The sequence below is a fragment of the Phyllostomus hastatus genome, unplaced genomic scaffold (genome assembly GCF_019186645.2).
Source record: "Phyllostomus hastatus isolate PE091 unplaced genomic scaffold, TTU_PhHast_1.1 phas_contig_80, whole genome shotgun sequence".
NCBI lineage: Eukaryota > Metazoa > Chordata > Mammalia > Chiroptera > Phyllostomidae > Phyllostomus > Phyllostomus hastatus.
The window spans coordinates 5,551,627-5,579,483 of NW_025333960.1; the positions used below are offsets into that span (position 1 = coordinate 5,551,627).

General features: G+C 41.2%; 1 protein-coding gene across 2 annotated transcripts in view; it reads left to right on the plus strand.

Annotated features, from left to right (window-relative positions):
* The first annotated feature begins 15,483 nt into the window (after positions 1-15,483).
* Positions 15,484-27,857, plus strand: part of PTPN2 (protein tyrosine phosphatase non-receptor type 2) — a 141,517-nt gene continuing 129,143 nt past the window's right edge. Inside the window, exon 1 of one of the 2 annotated variants that reach the window (XM_045850108.1) lies at positions 15,484-15,761. In XM_045850108.1, coding sequence (XP_045706064.1) covers positions 15,693-15,761 — 69 coding nt within the window. In that variant the 5' untranslated portion in view covers positions 15,484-15,692. The remainder of the gene's footprint in view (positions 15,762-27,857) is intronic. The other variant, XM_045850109.1, reaches the window with a different exon arrangement.

Here is a 27,857-nt window from a genome sequence, read left to right on the forward strand (position 1 = left end):
CTTTAACAGAAAGTCTTGCCAACTTCTTGCAATTATCACTATCTCTATCACTCTTAATCCTCAGGCAAGGTCAAGCAAACTTAGATGGAAAAACCGGATTCAAGCAGAACAAGTCTTAATTGCATGGAAGTGAATGAACTGAGGAGGATGCTCTAATGTTATATTTTTCCATATTTAAAGAAATCTTTTCTCTTAAGCTATCAATAATTTGGTAAGATACTTTTGTGAACAAAGATGAAACATTTACTTTTCTCCTTACCTGATCCCTCCAGAATACAGAAACTCTCAGTGATTGTTCTTATCTTTATGACAATGTTTATTTTCATGTCTATTTATAATGTTCTCCTTATAACAGGACACAGTTGGAAACATTGGCTTTATTGCCAAGGCTTGGATTGGAATGTAATGTTTAAGAGACATGTTCATGGACTCAGATTATGACCAGAACCTGATTACAAGATTCTAGCAAAGGAGTCTTACAAAGAACTTTCATGTTCAATCACTATTCTTGCTGCATTCATATAAATAAGCAAGCCAAGAGTAATGCAAAAATTTTCTTTTACTGTGATTATCTTGGATTAATAAGAATGATAACTGTAGAGAAAACACTTGTGTTTGTACCTTTGTCTATATTACATTCTAGTCCTGTTAATTGCCTTTAAGGTTTTTGGCTTTTTCCCCTCCAAATTATAAGGGAAAGTGTTAGGTCAAAGTCATTCAAGAAACCAGATGGATGCAGGGGAGTTAAGGAGCAGGGTTTAATTATCAGGAAATAAGAGGGAAAGTAGAGCCAACCTAGGGAGATTGGGACTTGCAGGGGGGAATGTAGGGCCAACCAAGGGAGGTTGGGGAGCCAACCAAGGGAGGTTAAGACTCATGGGGGAAAGTGGAGCCAACCATAGGAGGTTGGGGAGCCTACCAAGGGAGATTAAGAATCACTTGGTTGTTCTTAGGGCAGGTTTTTTTTTTTTTAAGATTTTATTTATTTATTTTTAGAGAGGGAAGGGAGAGAGATAGAGAGAGAGAGAAACATCAATGTGCGGTTGCTGGGGGTTATGGCCTGCAACCCAGGCATGTACCCTGGCTGGGAATCGAACCTGGGGCACTTTGGTTCCCGGTCCACGCTCAATCCACTGAGCTATGCCAGCCAGGGCTAGGGCAGGGTTTTTAAGCACAAAAAACCACGAAGGGTAACTGGGTGGGGCATCAGAGTCTGATGGACTAGAGCTGGTTGCTGGGTGCCATTTCTGCTGACCATTGTTCTTGATACATCTTGTCAGGTTCAAGTTAAAGCTGCATCCTGTTATGTCGGATAGGCTGACCCCCAGACCCCAATCTTAGCTGAGCACCTGTTTCTCTTGGGCAGGCAGTTTCTCAGGCAGGCATTTCCCCAGGCTACAGTTTCCCATGGTACAATTTTCCTGCCTGGTGATTTTCCATTCCTCCTAGGCTTACCTAGGTCTGTCAGAAAGTTTATTTAGAAAGTTACAGAGGTAATAGAAGTGAGTTAGCTGGGCTGTGTAGGTTCAGGAAACAAGTTATAGAAGCAAAAAAAAAAAAAAAGGGCCCTTGGAGCTTAGGAGAGGAAAAGGCATAAGTAACATACTTGGGGGATATGAGGGGGACAGGAAAGGCAAAGGTGTGCTCCCCTGAGGTTTTATTATGTGCCTGTAACTGGATTAGTTTTCTTAAATATCTGGCTACAAATCTCCAAACTAACATTTCCAATTTTCTCCCAACCTTTTGAATGGGAATCACTAAGCTTTTTGAAAGTCATTATACTGGGTCCTCTTCATTACTCAGATGGCAGTCAGACTTTGCAGGATGATACCCAACCAACTGAGCCACACTGGTCAAGGCTAGAAAGTATCGATTCAGTGTCTCGGGAGGAAGCAGTCCAGAGCGATGTCAGCTACTTTTCTCAGTCAAATTGATTTGAAGGTCTCCAGTGTTTGTGCAGGATCAGGTGTCAGGTAAGGTTTTCATCACTTTTGATAGGTATATCCAAGGGTCAAGTCCCTGACCCTAGGCTTTGTCTCATAGATTATCTAACTGTGCTTCTAATTATTCTCAAAAAAACATACCAAGAGGCATTCATAATTTAGGAATTGCTTCCTTTGGCAAGCCTACATTAACAGCTACAAAGAGGAATATTATCAGAAACCTCTTCTTAACTCTTGGAGACATTGCAGATTCCATTGCTAAGGTATTTGCTGCCCAGCAAAGATATCTAGAATCTGACCAAAGTTGTTGCTGATAATAAAAGAGCTCCTACTACCTTTAGCTGAGCAAAAAGGTGTTTATGCTAGGGTCAGCAAAGAGGTGTCTGGGCTATGATCCTGCTATACTTGGGTTAACACTTCTAGGGAAGTTTGTTTGTTTGTTTATAGAGAGGGGGAAGGGAGGGAGAAAGAGAGGGAGAGAAACAATGTGTGGTTGCCTCTCACATGCCCCCCACTGGGGACCTGGCATGTGCCCTGACTATAAGGCAAACCCGCAACCCTTTAGTTCGAAGCCCATGCTCAACCCACTGAACTACACCAGCCAGGGCAAAGGATGACTTTTTCAATGAGGTCTTTCTTTTATTGGTTTGGATTCTGGGAAATATGACTTCAAAGTGCACTCAAATATTGGGAATTATCTTACTTATAGTTGTTATACTAATTTCCCTGGCTTTATATCTTCTCAAAATGTTTAAATTTATGTTTGCCACCACTTACTGCCAAGCAAAATGATCTCCCTAAAACTGGATTATCAGACTTCCAGCCAAGATGGAGGTGTAGATAAACACACAGTGCCTCCTTGCACAACCAAAATTAAGGACAACAAAAATTTGGAAACAAAAAAATAACCAGATCTGACAGAAAATTGAACTGTATGGAAGTCTGACAACCACTCATCCAGACTGGTAAGAGGGGCAGAGTCGGAGGCTGGTGGAGAGGGGTCTCAGCAGGAAAAAGTAGTGGACGGCAACCCCAGGCATGGGGTGGCAATGGGCAGACCCAGTGAGGCCTGCAAGGCTGCTGGCTGGCCACGGACACACATTCGCATGCAGATAAACCAGGCGAAAATGGAGAGCAAGACACTGCACAACTCAGGGCCCCAGCACTGGGAAACAAAGCCTAAAAGCACTGACTGGAAACATTTGTGGAGGTTGAGGTGCCAGGAGAGACTTCCAGCCTCACAGGAGAATTGACTGTAGAAACCCACAGGGTCCTAGAACATACACAAGCCCACCCACCTGGGAACCAGAATCAGAAGGCCCCATTGTGGGAAGCAGCAGAAGGGACTGAAATACAAGAACGGAACAAGCACCATTGTTCCCTCTCTGACCCAGCCCCCATATACAGTGTCACAACCCAGCAACTGGGTTGCCCCACCTGGGTTGCTACACTTAAGGCTCCACCCCTCACTACAAAACAGGTGTGGCCAGACCCCCTCCCCCCCCAAAAAAATGGTTCAAGTGGAAGAACAGATCAAAGCCTCAGAGTCAATACATCTAAGTGACCAACAGATGGCCAACCTATCAGATGCACAGTTCAAAGCACTGGTGATCAGGATGCTCACAGAATTGCTTGATTTTGGTTGCAAATTAGATGAAAAAATGAAGGCTACACTAAGTGAAATGAAGGAAAATGCACAGGGAACCAATAGTGATGGGAAGGAAACTGGGACTCAAATCAATGCAGTGGACAAGAAGGAAGAAAGAAACAACTAAACAGAAAAGAATGAAGAAACAAGAATCCAAAAAAAAAAAAATGAGGAGAGGCTTAGGAACCTCCAGGACATTTTTAAATGTTCCAACATCCAAATTATAGGGGTAACAGAGAGGAAGAGGAAGAGTAACAAGTGGAAAAGTTATTTGAACAAATAATAAAGGAGAACTTCCCCAGTCTGGCAAAGGAAATAGACTTCCAGGAAGTCCAGGAAGCTCAGAGAGTCCCAAAGAAGTTGGACCCAAGGAGGAACACACCAAAGCACATCATAATTACATTAGCCAAGATTAAAATGAAGGAGAGAATTCTAGAAGCAGCAAGAGATAAGGAGACAGTCACCTACAAAGGAGTTCCCATCAGACTGTCAGCTGATTTCTCAGAATAGACCTTACAGGCAAGAAGGGGCTGGAAAGAAATATTCCAAGTCATGAAAGGGAAGGACCTATATCCAAGATTGGTCTATCCAGCAAAGCTTTCATTTATAATGGAAGGGCAGATCAAGTGCTTCTCAGATAAGGTCAAGTTAAAGGAGTTCATCATCACCAAGCCCTTATTATATGAAATGTTAAAGGGACTTATCTAAGAAAAAGAAGATAAAAAATATGAACAGTAAAAAGACAGCAAACTCATAGTTATTAACAACCACACCTAAAACAAAAGCAAACTAAGCAAACAACTAGAACAGGAACAGAACCACAGAAATGGAGATCACATGGAGGGTTAGCAACAGGGGAGTGGGAGGAGGAGGGAGGGGGAAAAGGTACAGAGAATAAGTAGCATAGACAGTAGGTAGAAAATAGACAGGGGGAGGGCAAGAATAGTATGGGAAATGTAGAAGCTAAAGAACTTATGACGCATGGATATGAACTAAAGGCAGGGAATGTGGGTGGGAGGGGGTGTACAGGGTGGAGGGGAATGAGGGGGGGGGAAATGGGACAACTGTCATAGCATAATCAATAAAATATATTTAAAAAAGACTGAATCATCAACAAGGGAACAAAGAGAATTACTGATTTAAGGATTATAAATCTGGAACTGTGACTTTTAAATGTCACAGAGATTAAGTGAAAACGTCATGCCACAATTAGTACCAATAGAGCTGCACAGTGGTAGCTAAGAGTGACACTACAGCCTTAATTTTTTAAATTACTATTGACATTTAATATTATTTTATATTAGTTTCAGGTATACATCATAGTGGTTTGACATTTATACATTTTACAAAGTGATTCCCTGTCAATAAGTGTAGTAGCCACTATTGCCTTAGTTTTTTTATCATATATCTCTTGAGATATATGATCAAAAGGAGGAATTGTTAAAGCAAAGAAAAAACCACAGGTTTAAAATAGCCTTACTTGTGCTAAAGCCTATGATATCAAACCTAGATTTAACACCTGATATAATTGCTATTTCAACCTCTCCCAAAAAACATAGTCTAGAATATGCTGGTAAACACCAAGAATATAATCTGTCAAATTGGCTCTTCATATTCCATAGGAGAGGTAATCTGCATGATAAAAACCTTTACCCTTCTCTCCAAAATAACCTTTTCTTTTGTTAATAACTAACTCCCTTGCCTACTCTTCTTATAAAAACCTTCTATTATGAACAACCCCTTAGATTGCCCCTTCTAATTGCTAAATGGGATCCTGCCTTATTCATTAATTGCTCAGTGAAGCCAATTTGATCTACAAATTCATTTAGTTGAATATAATTTTTTAACAGTAGCAAATAGAGATTTTCCTGAAAGGGGTATACATTTTTGATGTTATTCACTTATTGGAGGAGGGGCTTCTTAGATCAAAAGCTGAAATGTAGAAAATGGGTCTTTTCTTCAGCAAAATAAGGAATTCTAAAGTCTTCTATACCACATTTCCTTTGAGCTAGATTAGTGGTTCCAACCAGTAGGCTGCAGAACCTGAAGGGGCCAAGACATTGCTATAAATTTGAATAACCAGTCTATTAGCAGTAGTGTTAGACCTCAGTTCTTGAGTTCAGCAAAGAAAGGATTCAGAGACAAGAACTCTAGTGCAAGAAGTTTATTTAGCTTTTTAAAAAGAGTCACAGAGGCAGAAGGAGTGAGCCAGCTGGGCTGCATGGGCTCAGGAAACAAGTTACAGAGGCAAAAGAAGGGCCCTTCGAGCTTAAAAGAAAGCAGGCAAAAGATATATGCCTAAGAAAAGAAGGGCAAGACATTGGGGCACTCTAGAGAGAGAGTGAACACACTGGGTTCTTTGTTTTAATGGTTTTCATTTGTTCCCTATAGGAGGGATTTTTAGGTAAGGTCTCAGGAGAGAATCTCAACAGAATATTCATCAGCTTTCCAGGCACTCTCCCTTGTGAGCACTCCTGCACCTTTCCTTTACCCCGCTTCTTCCTCCTAGGTGCGTGACCTTTTCCTTATTCTCTTCTAAACTGCAAGGGCCCTTCTTTTGCTTCTGTAACTTGTTTCCTGAGACTGAAGAAAAAATGCTTCACAGAATGACAGTTTGCAGCGTTTATGCATTTGGAATTAAGTAAGGAATATAAGAAAGATTACATGAAGGTGGGAGAAAACAAGGCAGGGATTGAATTACAGGATAGTTAAGAAGATTATGTGCTAGCTCTAAAGGGTCATTTAGCTCCTGAGAGGTCTGAAAAAAGCATTTCAAAGGTATTTTAACCCAGGTGCACAGAAATAGTGGAGGTCCTGGCTGGGTAGCTTAGGTGATTGCAAAATCGTCCTGATATCCCAAGGTTGTGGGTTCAATCCCCAATCAAAGCACATACAAGAATCAACCAATGAATGTATAAATAAGTGGAACAACAAATCAATGTTTCTCTCTCCCTTCTTCTTCGCTCTCTCAAATCAATAAATTAAAACAAACAAATAAAAGAGAAAAATGGACAGAGCTTTCCTAAGATAAAGATAAACCATTTACTAATGGAGTTATATGCCTGGGGCATGCCTATATACCATGACCTGCCCAGTTAGAAATTTATGATCAGATCACCTGTGAGGTTACTTGCCATAGAACCTTTTTTTTTTTTTATCCACAGGGGCAAATGTTGAAAACTTTTGATCTTGGATTCAAACTGGACAAAGATCTATAGCTGCTGTTTATTTGGAAATGCAAGGTAAGAACTAATTGTTCTGGGTATTATATGCCAGAGAGTATAAGCTATATCTTATAAGTAGATATCTAGAAGTGTTACTCTTTTGTTGTTTTTTCACCTCTGAGCTTTAGGAAAGCAACAGTTTTCAAACTTTAACATCTATAAGTATCCCCTGGAGAGCTTGTTAATGCTATTTCCTGGACTCTTATCAACAGAAATTCTGACTAAATACGTTGGAGTGGGGTCTAAAATTTACATTTCTAACAAGTTAACAGTTCTGCACATGATGCTGGTGTGAGAACCAGGGCCTTAGAACCTCAGCTGTACTCAGAAAACTAAGACAAACTTAGTGAGGGAAGGACTATTTCCCCAAACAGGGAGGTTCACAAGGGAGTTGCAAAGGGATGGTGAATATCTGGTGAAAAGAATTGTTTCTTTGAGATCAAGGGCCAACCTTAGAGGAAATGAATTGATTTTAAGAGGACAAATCAGTTGCCTTTCCTTCATAAAATAGTATATTTTTTCGGGTTGGAAAGCAATATGAAGAACTGATTGATGCCAACAATCATGGAGTAACCTGAGAGATACCATACCTTTAATTAAAATACAGGGTGGGACAAAAGTAGGTTTGGAGTTGTGAATATGCAAAACAGAGTTTATTCTTTTATTATTTATTTTTAGAGAGAGAGGAAGGGAGGGAGAAAGAGAAACATTGATGTGTGAGAGACACATCAATTGGTTGCCTCTCACAGTCCCTCAACTGGGGACCTGGCCCACAACCCAGGCATGTGCCCTGACTGGGAATTGAACCGGAAACCATTTGGTTCACAGGTGGGTGCTCAATCCACTAAGCCACACCAGCCACGGCTATTCTTTTATTATTATTCACTAATTATTGTCCTATTTTTCACATGAACCATTGTAAACTTATTTTTTGACCCATCTTGTAATCAATTTTGTTAAAGAAAATCACAGGCCCAAAATGGTGTCACTCATACTAAAAGCTCATGATACCAAACCTAGATTTAATACCCGATCTAATTACAGTTTCAACCTCTGCCAAAAAAACAATCTTGATTTTTCAGTATAAAATTTCCTGCTCAAGCACAAATTACGTAATCTGTACCATATATAGATGCCCTCTCCATCCTCCACAGAAAGAAGGGGTAATCTGTATAATAAAAATTCTTCTCTTTTTCTTCTCGCAAATGTCTCTGCCCCTAAACAATCCTTTTTTCTTTCACTAACTGCTCCTTTTCCCCATCCTTCTTCCTACAAATTTCTTGCATTTTGTCCAAGTCCTCCAAATGCCCTTCTATTTGCTAGATGACATGCTACCTGATTCATGGATCACTTAATAAAGCCAATTAGATCTTCAGAAAATACTGTTGAATTTTTTAAAAAATTACCTATTGATTTTTCCTTTTTTTTCATTTTAAAGATTTTATTTATATTTAGATAGGGGAAGGGAGGGAAAAAGAGAGGGAGGGAAATATCAGTGTGTGGTTGCCTCTCGAGTGCCCCCTGCTGGAGAACTCGCCTGCAACCCAGGCATGTGCCCTGACTGGGAATTAAACAAGCAATCCTTCGGTTCATAGGCATATGCTCAATCCATCCAGCCATATCAGGTAGGGCAACCTATTGATTTTTCTGTTTATTTTTCAGGATTAAGTATCAGTCTTTCAGTAGCTCTTTTTAAAAGTATTTTTTAATTAATTATGCTATTACAATTTTTCCAATTTTTCCCCTTTATCCCCCCTCCACCCTGCCACCCCAACCCTTCAGCATCCCCTGCCCTGCCTTAGTTCATGTCCATGGTTGTACATATAAGAGTCTGCTGTTTCCTATACCATTTTTATCTCCCCCTGTCTATTTTATGGCTACTAATTATGCTTCTTCTTCCCTGTTCCTTTCCCCCATTCCTCCTTTCCCCTCCCCACTGAAATTCCTCCATGTGATATCTATTTCTCTGATTCTGTTCCTATTCTAGTTGTTTGCTTAGTTTTTGTTTTTGTTGTTTTTCTTTTCTTTTAGGTTCATTTGTTGGTAGTTGTGAGTTTGTTGTTATTTTACTGTTCATATTTTTTATATTCTTTTTCTTAGATAAGTCCCTTTAACATTTCATAGAATAAGGGCTTGGTGATGATGAACTCCTTGACCTTATCTGAGAAGCACTTGATCTGCCCTTCCATTCTAAATGAAAGCTTTGCTGGATAGAGTAATCCTGGATATAGGTCCTTGTCTTTCATGACTTGGAATACTTCTTTCCAGCCCCTTCTTGCCTGCAAGATTTCTTTTGAGCAATCAGCTGATAGTTTAATGGGCACCCCTTTGAAGGTAACTCTCTCCTTTCCTCTTGCTGCTTTTAAGATTCTCTCTTTATCTTTAATCTTGGGTAACTTAATGATGATGTGCCTTGGTGTGTTCCTCCTTGGGTCCAACTTCTTTGGGACTCTCTGGGCTTCCTGGAAATCTATTTCCTTGCCAGATTGGGTAAGTTTTCCTTTATTATTTGTTGAAATAAGTTTTCAATTTCTTGTTGTTTTTCTCCTTCTGGTACCCCTATAATGCAGATATTGGAATGTTTCAAGTTATTCCAGAGGTTTTCAAGACTCTCTTCACTTTTTTGAATTCTTGTTTCTTCATTCTGCTCCAGTTGGATGTTTATTTTTTCTTTTTCCTTTTGTCATGGCTGGTTCCCTGAATATTTTGCTTTATTTCATTTTGGGTATCCTTCATTTGGTTTTTTTTTTTTTCATTTTTCATTCAAGCTTAATCAGATCTGTGAGCATTTTGATTACCAGGGCTTTAAATTCTCCATCAGATAGGTTGGTGATCTCTCCTCTTTGCTTAGTTCTCTTTCTGTGGCTTTGCTCCGTTCTTTCATTTGGGCTATATTTCTTTGCCTTGGAGCAGCTGATATGTTGTAAGGGGGCAGGGCCTTAGATATTCACCCAGGCAGGGCAACCCTCCTTGCTATGCTGTGGTGCTGCCTGTGGGGGAGGGGCCAGAGAGGGAACAGTGCAGCTCACTTGCTTGTCTCAAATGCACTCTTCCACGAACTCTAGTGTGACTGGGAGTATCTCCCACTGTGGCAACCCCAGCTGTAGCCCACAGTCAGCTCTGAGTCTCAGTTTCCCCTTAACTCATCCCCTCCCACACAGCCTGCTGAGCTCAGCAGCCAGCTTCGCCCACATGGTCTAATGCATCACTTCAGATTTTCTGAGTCGGCCCACACGGTTTGCCACCTTACTGTGGTTGCTTTGGTTGATTTTTTTCTTTAATACCTTGGGTGTTGGAGTTCCATGCAGTTTGATTTTCAGGCACTTTCGGTTGTTTATTGCTTTTTTTTTTAAAGATTTTATTTATTCACTTCCAGAGAGGGAAGGGAGGGAGAAAGAGAGAGAAACATCAATGTGCAGTTGCTGGCGGCCATGGCTTGCAACCCAGGCATGTGCCCTGAATGGGAATCGAACCTGCTATGCTTTGGTTTGCAGCCCGCGCTCAATCCACTGAGCTACGCCAGCCAGGGATTGTTTACTGCTTTTAGATTGGTTATCTTCCGTTTGGTTGTGCGTGGAAGTGAAGGATTTCTACCTATGCCTCCATCTTGGCTGGAACTTCTGATTTTGAGAAAGAAACATAAATCTGTTGTTTCACCCATTCATGCATACATTGGTTGATTCTTGTATATGCCATGACCAGGGACCAAACCTGCAACCTTGGTACATCAGGATAATGCTCCAATGAACTGAGCTACCTGACCAGGGCTCAGTTTAATTTTTTAACAGTTTCAATGACAGAATTTCAGAAACCAGGATAATTAGATTATAGAGTATTCTGGAGGGAGTGTTCATATACAGTAAGTCCTCACTTAACATCTTTGATAGGTTCTTCAACTTTAAGCAAAACAACGTATAACAAAACCAATTTTACCATACACTAATTGATGTAAGAGTTAAGTTTCTATGGCATTTCATAAACCTTATAACAAAACAATGTTGAACAATATATTTAAGGACTTGCTTTATTCATAAATTATACTATTTAAGTAGAAAGCCTGCTTAATATTCTGTTACTATTATTTCTTCTAGTTCCCATACCTTATTGTTTTTTCTGATCAGTGTTTTCATTATTTTATATGTAGAAGGATATTTTTCCCTCAAGTATTTTAATACTCTCAGGCAGTGCTGTCCCACAGAACTTTGATGATAGAAATGTGTGTGCTGCCATACATTAACCACCAGCCCAATATAGCTATTGAGCATTTAAAATATGGCTAGTGCTGACTTCCGGAAACTCAAAACTTACAGAGAATTTTTATGAGTTTATTTAAACCAAACTGATGACATGCCAGAAAGCAAGGTCTCAAATTCTCTAAGAATGACAGTTTCTTTTATACATTGGAAATTATGGAGGGAACCTAAGAAAGATTACATGTAAATAAGATTATGTGCTTCCTTGAGGGTGGTGTAGGGTTTCAGAACAAGCCACCCCAACATGTACCTCAGTGGTGTGGGTTGTTTTGAGCTAAAGGCAACTTAGGTTCAGTTTTAAGAGAAAATTCTGCCCATCCCTTAAACTACCTACAGGACCATGAATTAGGGACTTCACCCATAATAAGAGGTAATGGGTGATAAACTTGTAGACCAACTTCTATGGAAGGGAAAACTTATTTATTAAATATCTGCTCTTATCATTCTGTAATGACCATTTTGTTGGCAGCAAGAATGGCACCCAAAGTATTTGACTGGTGGCGTCAGATTGGACCTTGGTTCAGTAACCTTGGTACTTGAGTTCTGGCAAGGAAAGAACTCAGAGCCAAGCCTCAAACTATAAGAGAAAGTTTATTTAGAAAGTAACAGAAGTAGAATTGAATGGTAGAGGAAATGGGCTCTGGAAACAAGTTACAGAGAAAAAAGAAGGGGCTCTTTGAGCTTAGGAGAGAGAAAGGTAAAGCTAGTGGGTGGGGAGAAGACAAGGGGTGGGGGAAGGTGTGGGCATGCTCTACTCAGTACACTGGGTCTTCTGTTCTAAGGGATTTTAAGGGCAAGGACATCCCAGGGGAGGATCTCAACAGAATATTCATCAGCTTTCCAGGTGTGTTCTTTCAGGGTCATGATCTCTGATTGGTTAGCACCAAGGCCGAGGATCTTTAATCAATGCAGCTGGGCCAGAGGTCAGTGTGGCACTACTTATCTGGTTTTGCTGCTTTTCAGGTCCTGGGGCTAAATAAAACACAACTGAGTCCTAGATGTATTTGTGGTGGGTCAGAACCTCATTGTCCTGGGGGCCTATTGGTTAGGCGCTATTCTTCATCCCTCTGGTTCATTTCCCTTCTAAGGGCATCTAATCCACAAGACTAGTAAAGATGCCACTTTGTTTTCCCAGTTTTGCCTGTTGCTAGGCACCCACAGCTTTCCACCTTGGTGACATTTTCTGTACTTGGGCCATCATCCCCCTTGCTCAACTCATGTCTAACTGCCTACCACAATTTGAAGCCCTCAAGATGCACTATCTCATCTCTAGCACAGAATGTCTTATATACCTAGATCCCCCTTTCTATTTCTAAACCTCTCATGGATGTGGGGTCTCTGACTCTCTTATGTATGCAGGATCCCTAATAGGACAAAAGGCACCTTTTCAGGCCCTCTTTGACAGAGCTAGCTAGACCCTATAAAGCATGACTGACCCTAATTGTTTTGAGTCTTTAACCTCGGGATTAGAAAATTACTAGAAGCACCCTGAAGGCAAAGAAGCTCTGGGAACTTATGAAATAGGACATGCCAGACCTTAGAAGCTGGACTGTGCACCCAAAGATGCACATCGAGACAAGCCGCAGCCTATACTAAAGACCAACTGAAACATCCTGTTCTACAACCACCCCAATCACCTAATAGAAGCTCAAAGCCCCTACCCCTGAGTGCTTCTCTATGCCCATAGCCCTTTCCCTTTTGTGAAAGTAAAAGAAAAACTTCACTCTCTGTACTTCCTTCTCTCTGTGAATTCTTTCATAGCCTATGTCACTGACCAACCTAATAATCCCCATGCATATGTATTAAACTTCGTTATTTTTCTCTTGTTAATCTACCTCATGTCTATTTGATTATTAGACCAGCCAAAAGAAGCTGGAGGGTACAGGAACATTTGTTTCTCCCCTACAGCAGTTATGACTGTGAGGGGTCTGAAAAAGAGGATTACTCTGGCATTTGAAAGGTGTGTTAATCTAGTGCAGAAGAACAATGGATAGGGCTTGATTAAAGCAAAGATAAACCTCTTTATAGGCCTGGGAGATGACTACCTACCACGACCTGCAGTTAAGGATTTTATGAGCAGATAATCCTGTGAGTTAACTTTAGGTCAGATTTATTATAGAATCCCTTTTCTGTTCACACTAGAGCAACTAAGAAACTAAATTTTCAATTTGTTTAAGTTATTCATGATGCCTTTTGAGGATAATGAGGTGAGGAAGATTTTATGTAAGGGTAGGGAGAATTATTGTGATAGGTATAAGGAGCGCTGCAACAATGAGTCTCGCAGTGGGAGTGACATTGGGCTTGTTAAAAAAACAAAATTCAACAACTCACAGATACAGCAAACATACTGGTGGTTGGCTGAAGGGAGAGGGGTTGGGGGGAGCTGTGTGAAAATTAAAAGAAAATTTCAACAAAATGGTGTCACTTGTGCCAAAACCCAAGATACCACACCCAGATTTAATACCTGACCCAATTGCTCTCTTGACCTCTTCCAGAAACAAAGCAACTAGTCTGCAATTTTCTGATTATCATCAAGGGAGAAATTTGTCAAGTCGTCCCTCTCCATTCCTCTCAAACCCCAAGAGGCAATCTGCATAAAAACCCTTGTCTTTCCCCCATCCCTCCAGTAAAAGATGTTCTGGTATGAAAATAATCCTTCTTTTCTTTTGTTAGTAGCTCCCTCGCCTCACCTTTCCTTTCTTAAAAAAAAAACCCCTCCAATTTGTAAAACCCCTAAGACAACCCTTCTAATTACTAGATGTTGCGTGGGTCAACGGCCAGCAGTGATCACAGAATGCTGTGGATGGCTTGTCGAAAAACACGCCAGAAAAAAAACATGCACAGAGACAGACTAGTTTCTGTGGGGAAGTAGGGACAGAATGGCCACCCCCCCTAGTGGGGAGCGCCCCGATTTACCATCCATTCCTGCTTTTATTGGGCTCATTTTGCATAATAATTCAGGTAAAGTACAGTACTCATTAAGGGGAAGTAAGGAACCATAGAAAACAAGGAACTCTGCCGGTCTATTTTGAGTCGGTGTGAAAGAGCTGTAAGACTTTGAGGAACAAACTAACTTCCTCCTTGGACCCCTTTCATTCAACTGAGAGCATTCTAAACAAAGAAGGTTTCACAGTAATTTACATATTCTTTCTTAGGCCTGATCACCCAGGGAATCCGCTCTTTTCAGTACAGAGCTGCACCACCCTGTCATTGTTTCAGGCTTAGCACGGGAACTAAGGCAACCAAGAGATAAGGAGATTTTCTCCCAGAAGATGAGAACTCAGGCTATGTCAAAGCCGAGGAGCAAGGGTCCATCACCCCCTTTTGCTGCAGCCCCCCAAGTCCTTCTTTTGGGGGGCCTCCCAAAAGTGATCGTGCCTGTCTTAGTTCGTTCCCCCCTTGGGGAATCTTACCCGTCTTTGGCTAACCGACAAAGCTTTTTGGGGTTCAGTCATGAATAAAGCAGCAGAAGCAGCATTCCTGCCAGGGAGATAAGCTTTTGTCTCCTTGCTGGCTTACGGTTCCAAGGGCATTCCCTTAGCTTTGGCCTAGGCGGGGGTTTCAGCTTCTGATACCAGTCAGGGCGGTTCCCAACAACTAGATAGGATGATTAATAAAGCCAATTTATTTTTAAAATTATGCTATTATAGTTGTCCAGATTTCCCTCCCTTTCGCCCCCTTCACCCAGTGTCCCCTACTCCCTCAGGCAACCCCCACCGTTGTTCACATCCATGGGTCATGCCTGTAAGTTCTTTGGCTACTTCATATTCTATATTGTACTTTATATCCCCATGGCTATTTGTACTTCTTAATTTCCTCCCTTTATCACCCATTTCCCCCTCCCAACTGGCACCCTGCAGGTAACTAATTTTCTCTTGATTAAAGTCAACTTAGATCTTCAAACTTACTTAGCTTAATTTTGTTTTTTAACAAACCTTTCATATTTTTATGGAGGTATTATAATAGCACACACACGAGTTTACCAACAGATAACACTAACTTTTAAATTGTGTAACAATCTGTATTCTCCCTAACTCTTGGGCAGGTGGCCTCTCCTTGTGCTACAGTGATTTGTCACAAATCTCCCTGGCATCAGGTCTGATTAACATTCTCCAAGAGGGCTGAGTAATTTCTTCCCTTCGCCGCTTACCTGACCTAGATGATGTTTTTTAAAAAGTAACCGGAAAGCTAGAAGAAAGAGGTCTTACAAAACTTTCTTGGCCTGTAGCATTCACGTGAACCTCGCGCTACTGCACCTCCTTCTTGGGCAATTCCTTGCGAGGATGGGGGGCGGGCCGCCTTCTGTCCAAAGACCCTGACTGCAGCCTCTGGGTGGTTCCTAGGCCCCACCCCTCTCGACAAGGACCCGCTCCGCCCCACCCCTGCCCTGTGAAGCCTGAGAGCCCCGCCCCACCCCGCGGGACGACCCTGAGGCGCGCCAGTCGACGCGCTGACGTACGACGTTCCAGGTACTTTCCCCAGCAGCGGATCGGGCTTACGTGGGGGCGGGGCGGGGCGCGGAGTGCGCATGCGCCACAGCCCCAGCACTCAATCCCGAATCGTGAGGGGACCTGAGCTTCTCCGCCGGCAGAGGCTCCGTTCGCGCTAGCTCGCTTCATCGGCCATGTCTGCCACCATCGAGCGGGAGTTCGAGGAGTTGGATGCTCAAAATCGTTGGCAGCAGCTCTACTTGGTGAGTCGAGGGTTCGCACAGCAGGCGCTGTAGTCCCGGGACCAAAGCTCGCGCCCGCTGGCTCTCTTCCGCCTCCCCCGCCTCCCGCTGAGGGCGGAAGTGGCCGCGCGCAAGCAGCGTCAGGGCTGCGCCTGCGCCGACGGTGTCTCTAGTCCCTTGTGAAGAAAAGACAGTAAATGAAGGGGCTGTCCTGTGTAAACGCGAGCGCAGAATGTGTTCTAGAAGGCTGCGACGCTAAAGCGACCTCGTGTGGCGGGCGTGGGTGTGTTTTCCGTCGCCCGGTGGGGTTGGAACCTGTGCGGCTGGCAGTGCCCTTGGTAGTTGGGGTTGGGCGAGGGATCTGTGAGACCTGCGTCACTCCAGGAGGCTGCGGGGCGGGGGGGGGGGTGGGGGACGGCGAGGCCCTGGGTAACAGTAGGGAGGGCTGGGGGCTGGCAGCTAGTCTTTGGGACCTCGTAGCGGGAGGGAGGCAGCGGCTTCGAATTGGGCTTCACATTTGTTTGCCGTCCTCTGTACCTGGTTTTGTTCGCGGACACCTTTTCCCCCCGGGCCGTGACACCCATTTTAGAAGGTTCTGCGGGCCCTTGCCTCGGTTGAGTGGATGTTACCTGGGCCTCGAAATGGTAGTGACTAAACCGGAGTGGTGGCGAGAGGTCCTGGCGATGAGTAATGTTCATTTTCTCAGTGAGCCCAAGGCCTCAGCTGTGGGTCGTCTTCCACAGAGGTTCCAGGAACAAGAATAGGCTTTCGTTGTATTAAATAATGAGGTCTTTCTCTTTTCAGTTTTCTTTACTGAGGCACACTTTACATAACAGTTAAATACGCATTTTATGTATGTAGTTGAGCGGGTTTCATAAACATATACCCCAGTGCAAACACCATTCAAATCAAAATAACCTTTCCATCACCTCAGAAGGTGCTGTCTAACCCCTCCCGAACCCATAGGCTCCTACTGTGCTGATCTCATTACCATGAAATACAACAACCGTTCCTGTTCTCGAAGTCGTGGAAGTGGACTCACATAGTTGAAGTCTAGGGACTAGCTTCTTTAGCTCATCTAGAGAACCTTTAATTCAAATGGGACTTGATCTTGTCTCTTTTAAAATGACTTAATTGCCTGTTCTCTACTGTTTAATTATTAGCATATTATTCCCAAGATTGAATTGAGTGGTTGTGAGTTAAATGCTGCTCCTCCTGGTGGTTCACTCTGTGTACAGTAAAAGAGAAGTCTTTCCTGTAAATCTTGATGGTCCTGGGTTTTTCCCCATTCCATTTAATTAGATGACAGTTAAAAAAATGTTTTGTCATTATGTTCATAATGTAACATTTTCCTCTTCAACACAATAGCGGGAAGTATTATAAATGTCCTGATTCATATGGGTACAGAGTACATTAGGATAGGGCAATAACTTCAAAGAATGCTGGTAAAGACTTTCCCAAATATAGAAAAATTTAAATGCAAATTCTAGTAGGAATCTATGTGAGAGCCTGCCAGCTGTGTCTTTTCCAGTTACATTTGTTTTAGCAGAGGCTGCTCTCTCCAAGTTGCGAGTTATGTATTAAAATACAGATTTGAGAAGAGAAAAGTGAATGCTAGAAATTAGTTCAGCTTAACATTTTGGTTAAGCAGTTTGATATAGACAGACACAGACATAAATATAGATATTCCTTGAAAATTCAGTGAAAATTGTAATCTTTCTGATCAGGAAAATGCACTTGTATCCACTGAAAATTTCACATTTAGTTTCAAGGATATCAGGAAACCCTTCTGTGGATTCCTGCCTAGGTGTCCTTTAGTTTATTGGATTGGTTATTATTTTTTCCTAATGGAGGAACAACAGTATTAGTTTGGTCAGGAGAAATCATTCAACACACACTGGTGTTACAGTAAAAGTAGATCTCAAACTGAGAAAGTTAGCAATGCAAATAAATCTAGCCTAGAAAGAGTGTAGTGTTTTCCTTTGACTGTAGAATATCTATTTAGCCATTCTGCCAATACGTGCTGAGTACCAGTAGCATTCCAGCCCTTGCTGTGGGATTTGGAGATTCAGCAGAGAATGCCAATAACCAAGTTTCTGTTCTTGAGGACCTCACATTCTAGTATTTGTTCTCTTGAGGTCCTCATTGCAATTCTATATTTTCATTCATTCATTTATAACATGTCTGCTATGAGTCAGTGTTAGACTGAGTCCCTGCTCTTAAGGATACAGCCTAGTGGGGAGTAGTAAATAGGTAAGCAGACAAAAATGTAAAAGTAATAAGTACAAAAGCTAGTGTTAAGCACACAGGGTACTATATATCCCCCAAAAGGGTCCAGTGGGAGTTCTGGTGAAGCTTCCTGGAGGAGGGAGGGCCTTACCTAAGTCTTGAAGGATAAGTTGACCAGGTGAAGAGAAGAGGGGGAGGGAATTAGTGTTCCAGAAAGGAAAGAAAGGTATTCAAAGGCACAGAGCATAGTGTGTCAAGAGAACCACCAACAATTTAGACTGATGAGGAGTGTGGTGTGAATTAGAGGTTCTCAAGAGTAAGAGCCTAAGAAGCTCTTGTAAATCAGACCAAGGAATTTGAGCTAGTTGATAAATGTCACTGAGGAATTTTAAGCCTGGAAGTACCATGTTCATATTATATTTACTTAGTAGCAAGATCATTCTACCAGTGAGTTGAATGAAGGCTAAGTGTAGGTAGGTAGCACAGGGAAGTAGTAGTCTGTTGGAGTAAACCTGAAGAGAAATGTTGAGCTCCTGAACTAAGGCAATGGCAGTAGGAACGAAAAAGAGAGAGAGATTTGAAATGGTAAGGGAATAGATGTATTTGATTTTGAAACTATTCAACTCGGAGTACCTGTAAGACACAGAAATGCAAATAGTTTAATATAGTTTAATATATATATTTGGAGTTCAGGAGAGTCTGAGCAAAAATATGATTTTGGACTTTTTGAGCACAAAAGTGGTCTTTGAGGTCCTGGATATGGGTGAGTTTACCTAGGGAAAATATGGGGGGGGGGTTGGAAATGCTGAAGGCCAAGGACAAAATCTTGGCAGACAACATTTAAGGGCATAGCCTACGTAGAGAAAAAGATGCTTGCAAAAAAAGACTAGGGAGAAATAGCCATAGAAATGGGGAGAAAATCAGTATCAGAGAGAGTATGGAGGGAGTTGGTCAGCAGGGCCACATGCTGTAGATGGGACAGCTAAGGTCAAAACTGAAAGGGCCTATTGAATTAATGACTAGGACATCAACAGATACCTTAAAGAGCAGTTTCAGTGGAGTACTGAAGTCAGATGCCAGGCATTGAAAAGACAAGGTGGGAAGAAGTAGTAATGAGCAAATGTACACTGCTATTTTAAGAAGCCCAACTTACTGAGATGGCATTGGGAAAGGTAGCTAAAATGAAGCATGATTATGTGACTTTTCTATTTAAAACCTTTGGTGATTGCCATCACTTGTAATGTAAAATTCAGGCCACATGTCCCACCTCCCAATATGACTTTCTCCTCTTTTCCATTAGGTTCTGTTCCTTTAAATGTGCATGTTTGTTCTCCCGTTGGGCTGTTATAAATGTAATCCTCTTTCCATTAGTACAGCTTTTGCCCCTTTCCTTTCCCCTTTTGCTTAACTGCCTCTTACTCATCCCCGAAGTCTCACTTCCTTAGAGGGTGACTTCACAACCCTCCCAAGGCAGGGTTTGATCTCCTGCTAAATATTTCTGTAGCATCCCACGACTTCCCCTTTCATAGCAGTGCACTGGATCAAATTCGGCAACAGATTACTTAAGGAACAAAATTTGCATTTAGCAAGCCACTTTTGCTTGAGTAGGGAAAGGATGTTTAAGTGGGCTTTCTGCTTTGTATGGCACAGCAGGGGGTGATATTTATGATAATGTTTCAGAAGAGTTGTGCTTTTTTAGCAATGCTTACTGAATAAGGAAAAGAAAGTCTTTACTCTTTTATTTTTACTTTAAAATTTTTTTCTAATATTTTATTTTCAGTTGCAGTTGACTACAATATTAAATTAGTTTTAGGTGTACAACCCAATTATTAGATATTTTATCGTATAACTTAGGAAGCGATCACCTCGATAAATCTAGTACCCATGTGCCACTATATATAGTTCGTACAATATTATGGACTATATTCAGTATGCTGTACTTTACCTCCCTGTGACTATTCTGTAACTACAAATTTGTACCTCTTAATCCCTTTACCTTTTTCATCCATCCTCCCAACCCCTCTTTTAACTGGCAACCATCAAAATGTTCTCTGTATTTATGAGTCTGTTTCTGGTCTACTTGTTTGTTTATTTTGTTTTTTAGATTCCACATATAAGTGAAATCATGGCATTTTGTCTTCCTCTGTCTGACTTACTTCACTCAGCACAATACGTCCTAGGTCCATAAATGTCATTGCAGATGGCAAGCTTTCATTCTTTTTTATGGCTGAGTCATATTCATTGTATATGTACACCTCTTCTTTATCTGTTCATCTATTGATGGACACTTAGGTTGTTTCCATATCTTGGCTATTGTAAATAGTGCTGCAATGAACATACAGATGTATACGTCTTTTCAATTTAGGGTTTTAAATGTCTTCAGATAAATACTGTCTTTGCCTCTTGTTATATAGCCTTTGTTTTAAAGTCTTACTTTTGTCTCATATAAATATTGCTACCCCAACTTTTTCTTTATGTTTTCCTTTTCATGAAATATCTTTTTCCATCTCTTTTAGTTTCTGTGTGTCTTTCAATGTGAAGTGAGTCTTTTGTAGACAGCATATGTAAGAGTCTTGTTTTTGTTATCCATTCAGCTTCTATGTGTCTTTTGATTGGAGCATTTAAAGTAATTGTTAGTGGATATGAATTTATTGCCATTATATTCATATTGTTTATTTTTTAAAATTTTGTATTTATTTTTTATTGTATTATTTATTTATTTTAAAGTATATTTTGTTGGTTATGCTATTACAGTTGTCACATTTTTTTCCTTCCCTTTATTCCCCTCCACTCTGCACACCCACACCAGCATTCCCTACCCCCCCACCTTAGTTCATGTCCATGGGTCGTACATGTAAGTTCTTTGGCTTTTCCATTTCCTGTACTACTCTTAACCTACCCGTCTGTTTTGTACCTACCATTTATGCTTTTTATTCCCTGTACGTTCCCCCCAGTCCCGTTCTCCCCACTCCCCCTCCCCGCTGATAACCCTCTGTGTGATCCCCATTTCTGTGATTCTGTTTCTGTTCTAGTTGTTTGCTTAGTTTTGTTTTGTTTTGTTTTGTTTTTAGATTTAGTTGTTAATAGTTGTGGGTTTGTTATCATTTTACCCTTTGACATTTCTTGTAATACTGGTTTGGTGGCAATGAACTCCTTTAGCTTTTTTGTGTGTGGAAAGCTTTTCATCTGACCTTCAATTCTAAATGATAGCTCTGCTGGTAGGTTGTAGGTTCTTGCTTTTTATCACTTTGATAATGATACTGATGTTGGTATGCTTGAAGTTGTCCCAGAGGCTTCTTATACTATCCTGTTTTAGATTTTTTTTCTTTTTCTTTTTTTTTTTCTGTTCTGATTGTTTTCTGCTTCCTCATCTTCCATGTCTCTAATTTGATCCTCTGCTTCACATGCTCTACTATTGATTCCCTGTAATGTGTTTTTCATTCAGTTAATTTATTAATTTCTGACTGGTTTATTTTAATGTTTTCTGTCTCCACTTTTATGTTTTCTATCCCTTTATGGAAGTTCTAAGTAAGTTTATCTACTTTTCCCCTTAGTTCATTGAGCATACTTATAATCTGTGCTTTGAACTCTGCATCTAGTAGATTGCTTATCTCCATTTGTTTAGTTCTTTTTCTGGAGTTTTTTTCTGTTCTTGCATTTGTGACATGATTCTTTGTCTCATTTTGGCTGCCTCCTTATGTTTGTTTCTGTATATTAGTTAGAGCTGCTGTATCTCTCAGGCTTGGTAGAGTGGCCTTGTGCAGTAGCTGTCCTGTAGGGTCAGTGACACAGCCTCTCCAATTATTGAGCTAGGCACTCCAGGTGTGCCCCTGTGTGGGCTGTGTAACCCTCCTGTTGTAGTTGAGCCTTGATTGCTGTTAGCACCTCAGTGGGAGGGTTTTACCCCAGGCCACTGGGCTCCAAGCATTGACTGGGAGCATTGGCTACCACCGCAGTGGAGGATCAGCTGTGTAGGGCCTGACCCCTTGGCAGGTGCAGTCCGTACTTCAACAGGGCTCTGGTCCCCAGTGTGTTTGCCCCTTGAGTGTGTCACTGTGGAAGTGGGAAAGGCTTTACTCCTGAGTAAAAACTAAATACAACTAAAAGCTGGACTTGCTTAATAGTGTGAGAACTATTGCTGTGCATGTTATTGTTGAATGGCTTGCAGGAAAAATGAATTTATTGTTTTGAGTCTGAAATTCTCTGGACCCGTATTCCTTTTTACCTCCTTTGAACAGTTTCTTTTATAACAAATTTTGATAGTAAGTTTTTTGGGAATGAATTATTGGGCTGAAACAGAATAGACTTTTACTTTATTTTTACATGATTAGGGGAAATAGCCTAAAGAGAGAGGTTGGAGGTTAAAGAAATAGAAGGGGATGATTGTGGAGCCAGAAACCTCAGAATGCAAGCACTGGTGGGAGCAAGAACACAAAGGTAGAAAAGTTGACCTTGAAACGACATAGTTGGCAGAAGTGAGATTGCTGGAAAAGTCTAATTTGTTCTCACTGACAAAACTGTTAATATTAATGTCATCAGAAGTTATTTTTGGCTTTGGGGAAATACTTACTTTTTTGCCTTTACTTTAGCCACTACTGATTGCTGTGTGAATCAGGCTGGGATGTGAGAAGGGGAAAGAAAAGGAATGGAGTCTTGTGAGCCTATTGGGAACTGTATGGAAAGGGCAAAGCCTAAATTATGGAATAATGTTTATAGTAAGTGGTGGCTCAGAAAGAATTTGGTTGGCTACTTAGTTTCAAAACCATGGAACTCTGAACTGACTGGTCATTTTTCTTTAACAATTTTTTTTTCAATTGTAGTTTTTGGTCATTCTTCTTTGTTAGAAATTAGTAGTTCAAATGTCAGAGTAAGATCATATGGTGTCACTCATTTGGAATCTAATGAACTGGACTAACAAGAGAAATGGGGACAGACTTGTAAATGGAGAGGATGACAGCTAAGGGGATGGAGGTGGGGGTGGAAGGATTAGCAAAAAGAAAGAAGGACTCAAGGACATGGACAACAGTGTGTTGATTGCTGGGGGGAGGGTGATAGAAGGGACTAAATGATAATGGGGAAAACACAATAAAGATTAAATTTAAAAAAAATAATAAACAAAAATTTTTTATTGTAATTTTGCTCATTACTAGAAATTAGTAGTTCAGTTATTGTCAGAGTAAGATAAGTTTTATTATTTGTGAGCCAGCTACTTTTTATTTATTTATTTATTTTTACATTTATTTATTTATTTATTTATTTATTTATTTATTTATTTTAGAGAGAGAGGAAGGGAAAGAAACATCGCTTTGTTTTTCCATTTATTTATACATTCATTGGTTAATTATGTACCTTGACCAGGGATTGAACCTGCAACCTTCATGTATTGGGATGGCACACTAACCGAATGAACTACCTGGCCAGGGCTGCCAGTTACTTTTTAGAAGATATCAAGCAAACTCAATTCTAGTACTTACCATGGGCAGCTAATTAAGCACAGTAAATTAAAGCTGTCTTATTCTAAAACAGTTCACTTACAATGTCTACTTCACATTTCCCACTCTTGATTAGTCCTAATGCTCAGTGCTTTTACATGGTTGCACAGTCTCGTGTATGAAACACTGACTTTTCCTTGAAAATCGCTTGCTTTCTCACACCTTGTAGTCTGCACATGTTGGATATACTGTGCCTACCTTTTCTATCTTGGAAACATCTTCAAGACTAGACTCCAGTCTCCTTAGGCAACCTTATATGCTCCTCCTTCTCTGATTCCTGAGCCCTCTATATTCTTTTATTTGAGTATTAATCACATTATTATAACTGTCTACTTGTCTGTCTAGCTGCCTGAGGGTTGTGTCATTTTTCTTTGTTTTTCCACCATTTGCCTGTAGGTCTGAGACATTATGGATGCTTAAGTATTTATTAAATAAAAGAATACTGCCCCCTCACTTTTTTAAAAAGATTGTATTTATTTATTTATTTATTTATTTATTTTCAGAGAGAGGGGAAGGGAGGGAGAAAGGGAGAGAAACATCAATGTGTGAGGGAAATATCAGTTGGTTTCTTCTCACATACCCCAAAGGGGAACCTGTCCCAAAACTCAGGCATGTGCCGTGACAAGGAATCAAACCAGTGACCTCTTAGTTCACAGGCCAGTGCTCAATCCACTGAGCCACACCAGCCAGGGCTGTCCTCCTTTTAAAGTATCAGCACCTTGGTTTATTCTAACTTCCTCATTTACAGCTAAAGATACAGCAGCACAAAATGTGGTTGTGACTTGTGTAGTTACCATATCCATTAGTGACACAGCTGGGACCCAAATTTGGTCCTTGTGATTCTCATTACAGTGTTCTCATTTGCCAGTGTGACAATCTAAATTGCTTTCTTCTTGCATTGTAATTGAGATTAATGACATTGAGGGAGTCATTTTAATTTTTGATGACAGGGAGGGAATGGAATGTGTTACAATAAGTAGGGTCATTTTGGGACTGAAGGCCTTTAAAACAGTATCTGGGATCCATGGATAAGACTGGATTTCCAAGTCCCCTGAAACTGTATGCTAAAGTGTGTGTGGGCAGTCGCTGGGATATTTAGTTTCTGTGTGATTACATAGCTTTTGTCAGATTCTTAACTCTGTGATTCTTCAAAAGATAAATGCCCTGGCTGGTGTGGCTCAGTGGATTGAGTGTAGGCCTGTGAACCACGGGGTTGCTGGTTCGATTTGCAGTCAAGGCACATGCCTGGGTTGTGGGCCAGGTTCTCAACAGGGGGCACGGGAAAGGCAACCACACATTGATGTGTCTCTCCCTGTCTCTCTTCCTTCCCTTCCCCCCGCTCTAAAAATAAATAAATAAAATCTTAAAAAAAAAGATAAGGACCTCTGCTTGAAGGGAAGAAAGCTTTGGGACTGGTGCCCCATTAGAGAATATATAATTAGAAACCATACTGTGTTTTGCCTTTGAGATACGAAGTCTACCTGGAAAAAGTCCAGCCATTGTTAATATAACAAGAATGGTTTAAGCAAAATCAGTGTAACCTGGCAGCCAAGGAGAGTGGACTGAAATGCTCATGTGTGAATAATGATGACTGCACTGTACTAATTAGTGGGGGTGGTAGACATCGTTGAGTGAGCATGTGTACTGTGTGGCTGTTGTATTCAAAATGAGTGAGTTGAGTAGTAACTCTGCATCAGATTTTCCATTAAACTTGATCATTCCTCCATGGAAACTATTTGGATGATTTAGAAGGCCACAGCTATGGGCATCTGGTGATTGGAAGCTTGATCATGACAATGGACCTGTTCATCCATCATGTCTTATGTAGAGTTTTTTGATGAAACATCAAATCACCCAGGTAACTCAGCCCCCCTAAGCCCAGATGTGGTACCCTCAGACTTCTGGTTTTTCCCAAAACTAAAATCACCTTTGCAAGAGAAGAGATTTCAGACCATCGATGAGATTCAGGAAAATATGATGGGGCAGGCGATGGTGATTGGGAGAACTGTGTGAGGTCCCAAGGTGCCTAGGCTGAGTTGGGGACTGAGTTGGGGCCTGAGGCGTTCTTATCCTGTGTACAGTGTTTCTTGTGTCTTATATCTTCTTTAGTAAATGTCTCTATTTTTCATGTTGTATGGCTGAAAAGACCTTATACATTCTATAGGTTACTGATACTTATAATTATGTAAATCTTTATAGATACATTCACCCCCTAGTATTTCTCTCTTGCCTCTTGTTCAGTATCTTGATTTGAACAGAATTTCAACAAACCATTTTTTGTGGATTCCCACAACCTTAGTATCCACAGAATTCCCCATTTGCAGTTGGAGGACTATTACTGCTCTAGCAGGCTGCTCTTTCTTCTATCTGTTGGCTTTGTTCTCTTATTCTGCTCATTCTCTTTTAGATAGTAAACTACAGATACAGACAGATCAGATCTAGAAAAGCAAAATTACAATTTACATAAGTATGCTCTTCACTTTGTCAAGTAAGTATTCATATGATTTGTTTCCTCTGGAAATTGTTATCTATAGATTCTCAACACTATCTTCTCTGTGGTAGTTCCACTTAATATTCCATTAAAGTTGTTATTTCTTGTTGGTCAACTGTTAGGGGCAGAGAAAATTTAAACCAGCTAGTAAATTAGAACTTTTGGTAATACCCTCAGTTACTTGGCTAATAGGGAGTGGCCATACACTAAGTCAGTTTAGTAAGTAAAATTTAAAACATAGCAGCTGATAACTGAGGAAGAGATACAGTTCAGCAGGTTAATTCAAAAGACTATAACTTCTGACTCCCCTGTTCTGAGTAGAATACTAAACTTTTCTGTTATATTGTTAATTAGAGTGATGTTCTACCTTTCCAGGTCATTGTCTGAAATAGCTATTAAAAGTGAATGTAGCACTCTAACCAGGCAGCCTAGAGTCTGGTTGCTTGTCTCTCTGTATATGCAAAACACAAAAATTTGTGGGGAATGAAATAGGTTTCCTTTTATTAACAGGCTTCCCATTTTGAGGGAGCTGGGACCAATCCTGCTCCAAACCCACCTCTCCTGGAAAGCACAGAAATCCAGCTACCCCCTGAAAGATTAAATTCCAAATTGATGTACAGAAGTTCTCCATGCCCTGGCTGGTATGACTCAGGGAATTGAGAGCTGGCCTGTGAACGAAAGGGTCACCGGTTCGATTCCCAGGCAGGGCACATGCCTGGGTTGTAGGCCAGGTCCCCAGTGGGGGCCACTTGAGAGGCAACCAGACACCGATGTTTCTCTCCCTTTCTTTCTCCCTTCCTTCCCCTGTCTTTAAAAATAAATAAATAAAATCTTTAAAAAAAAAGTTCTCCATTATTGCTTCTCTGTAGTCCAAGGTTGTTACTAGAATCAATTGCTGTCTTTCCAGCTCTAGGCCCTCTCCCTCATGCCAGAGTTGCCATTGCCTTTCAGCAGCTCTGTCTCTGTCTGTCTCTGTCTCTCTCAGGGTCTAGGGTGCATTGACGGTTTACTCCAGATGTTTCTTGTGTCTTGTATCCAGATGGTTGTTCAGGGGAAGCTCCATTCATGGAGAACTTCCCAGCTCATGCCTCCATGTGTTGCTCTCAGCCTGGGTGCACTGCTCTCAGAGCAAGACAATAGAAGCAGTCCAGGACCCATGTGCTGGGCTATACTGGGTAATAGCATTGCAAGGGCTGGACCCTGGTGAGGGATGCATTCCAGCCTGGGGCCCTGCCTCTGGGAGCTGTTTTTCAAGCATGTGGGACCTAAGATCCAATCGGTCCTGGCATCTGCCGCTCCCTCCAGTGTAGGGCAAAGTGAGAGAGAGAGAGGCTTCTGCCCACCTTCTGTTTTAAAGGCCTCTGCCAAAATCCTATGTGCATCAGAAGCCAGTGGGAGTGTCTAGCTTTACAATCAGTGTGTTCCATGTTCTCTATGTTTGCCTTTTCCCCTTCTTCCAGCCTCCATGTGTAGCAAGGGGGCAAAGTCTTAAACCACACATGCTCTATACAAGCTCCCATTTCTGCTGAGTCATGAGCTGGTCGCTGCCTTGGGCAACCTGCCTTCTCCAGCAGCCTCTCCCTTCACTGGAGTGGGGAGGGACAAGCCACTTTTAATCTTTGATTCTGCCTTGGAGTTTTCTTCTTGCCCTCTGCCTTTTCCCAGGGATCTGGCCTGACCCTTATGTTATAGTGCTATGTTAAATGTATTTAATGTAGTGTTAATTTAATGCTCTATTAATGGTAGAGTAATAGTAATTGTTATAGATCATAAGTATCTTTTGACACCTTTAAGGTGAAATCCGTGAAAGAGAGAAATATGCACATACATAGAGTCCTCCAAAATTTACCATGGGATTTCAGGGGTTTCATAGGCCCCCTAAAGACTTTTTGAGGTTGATGACCT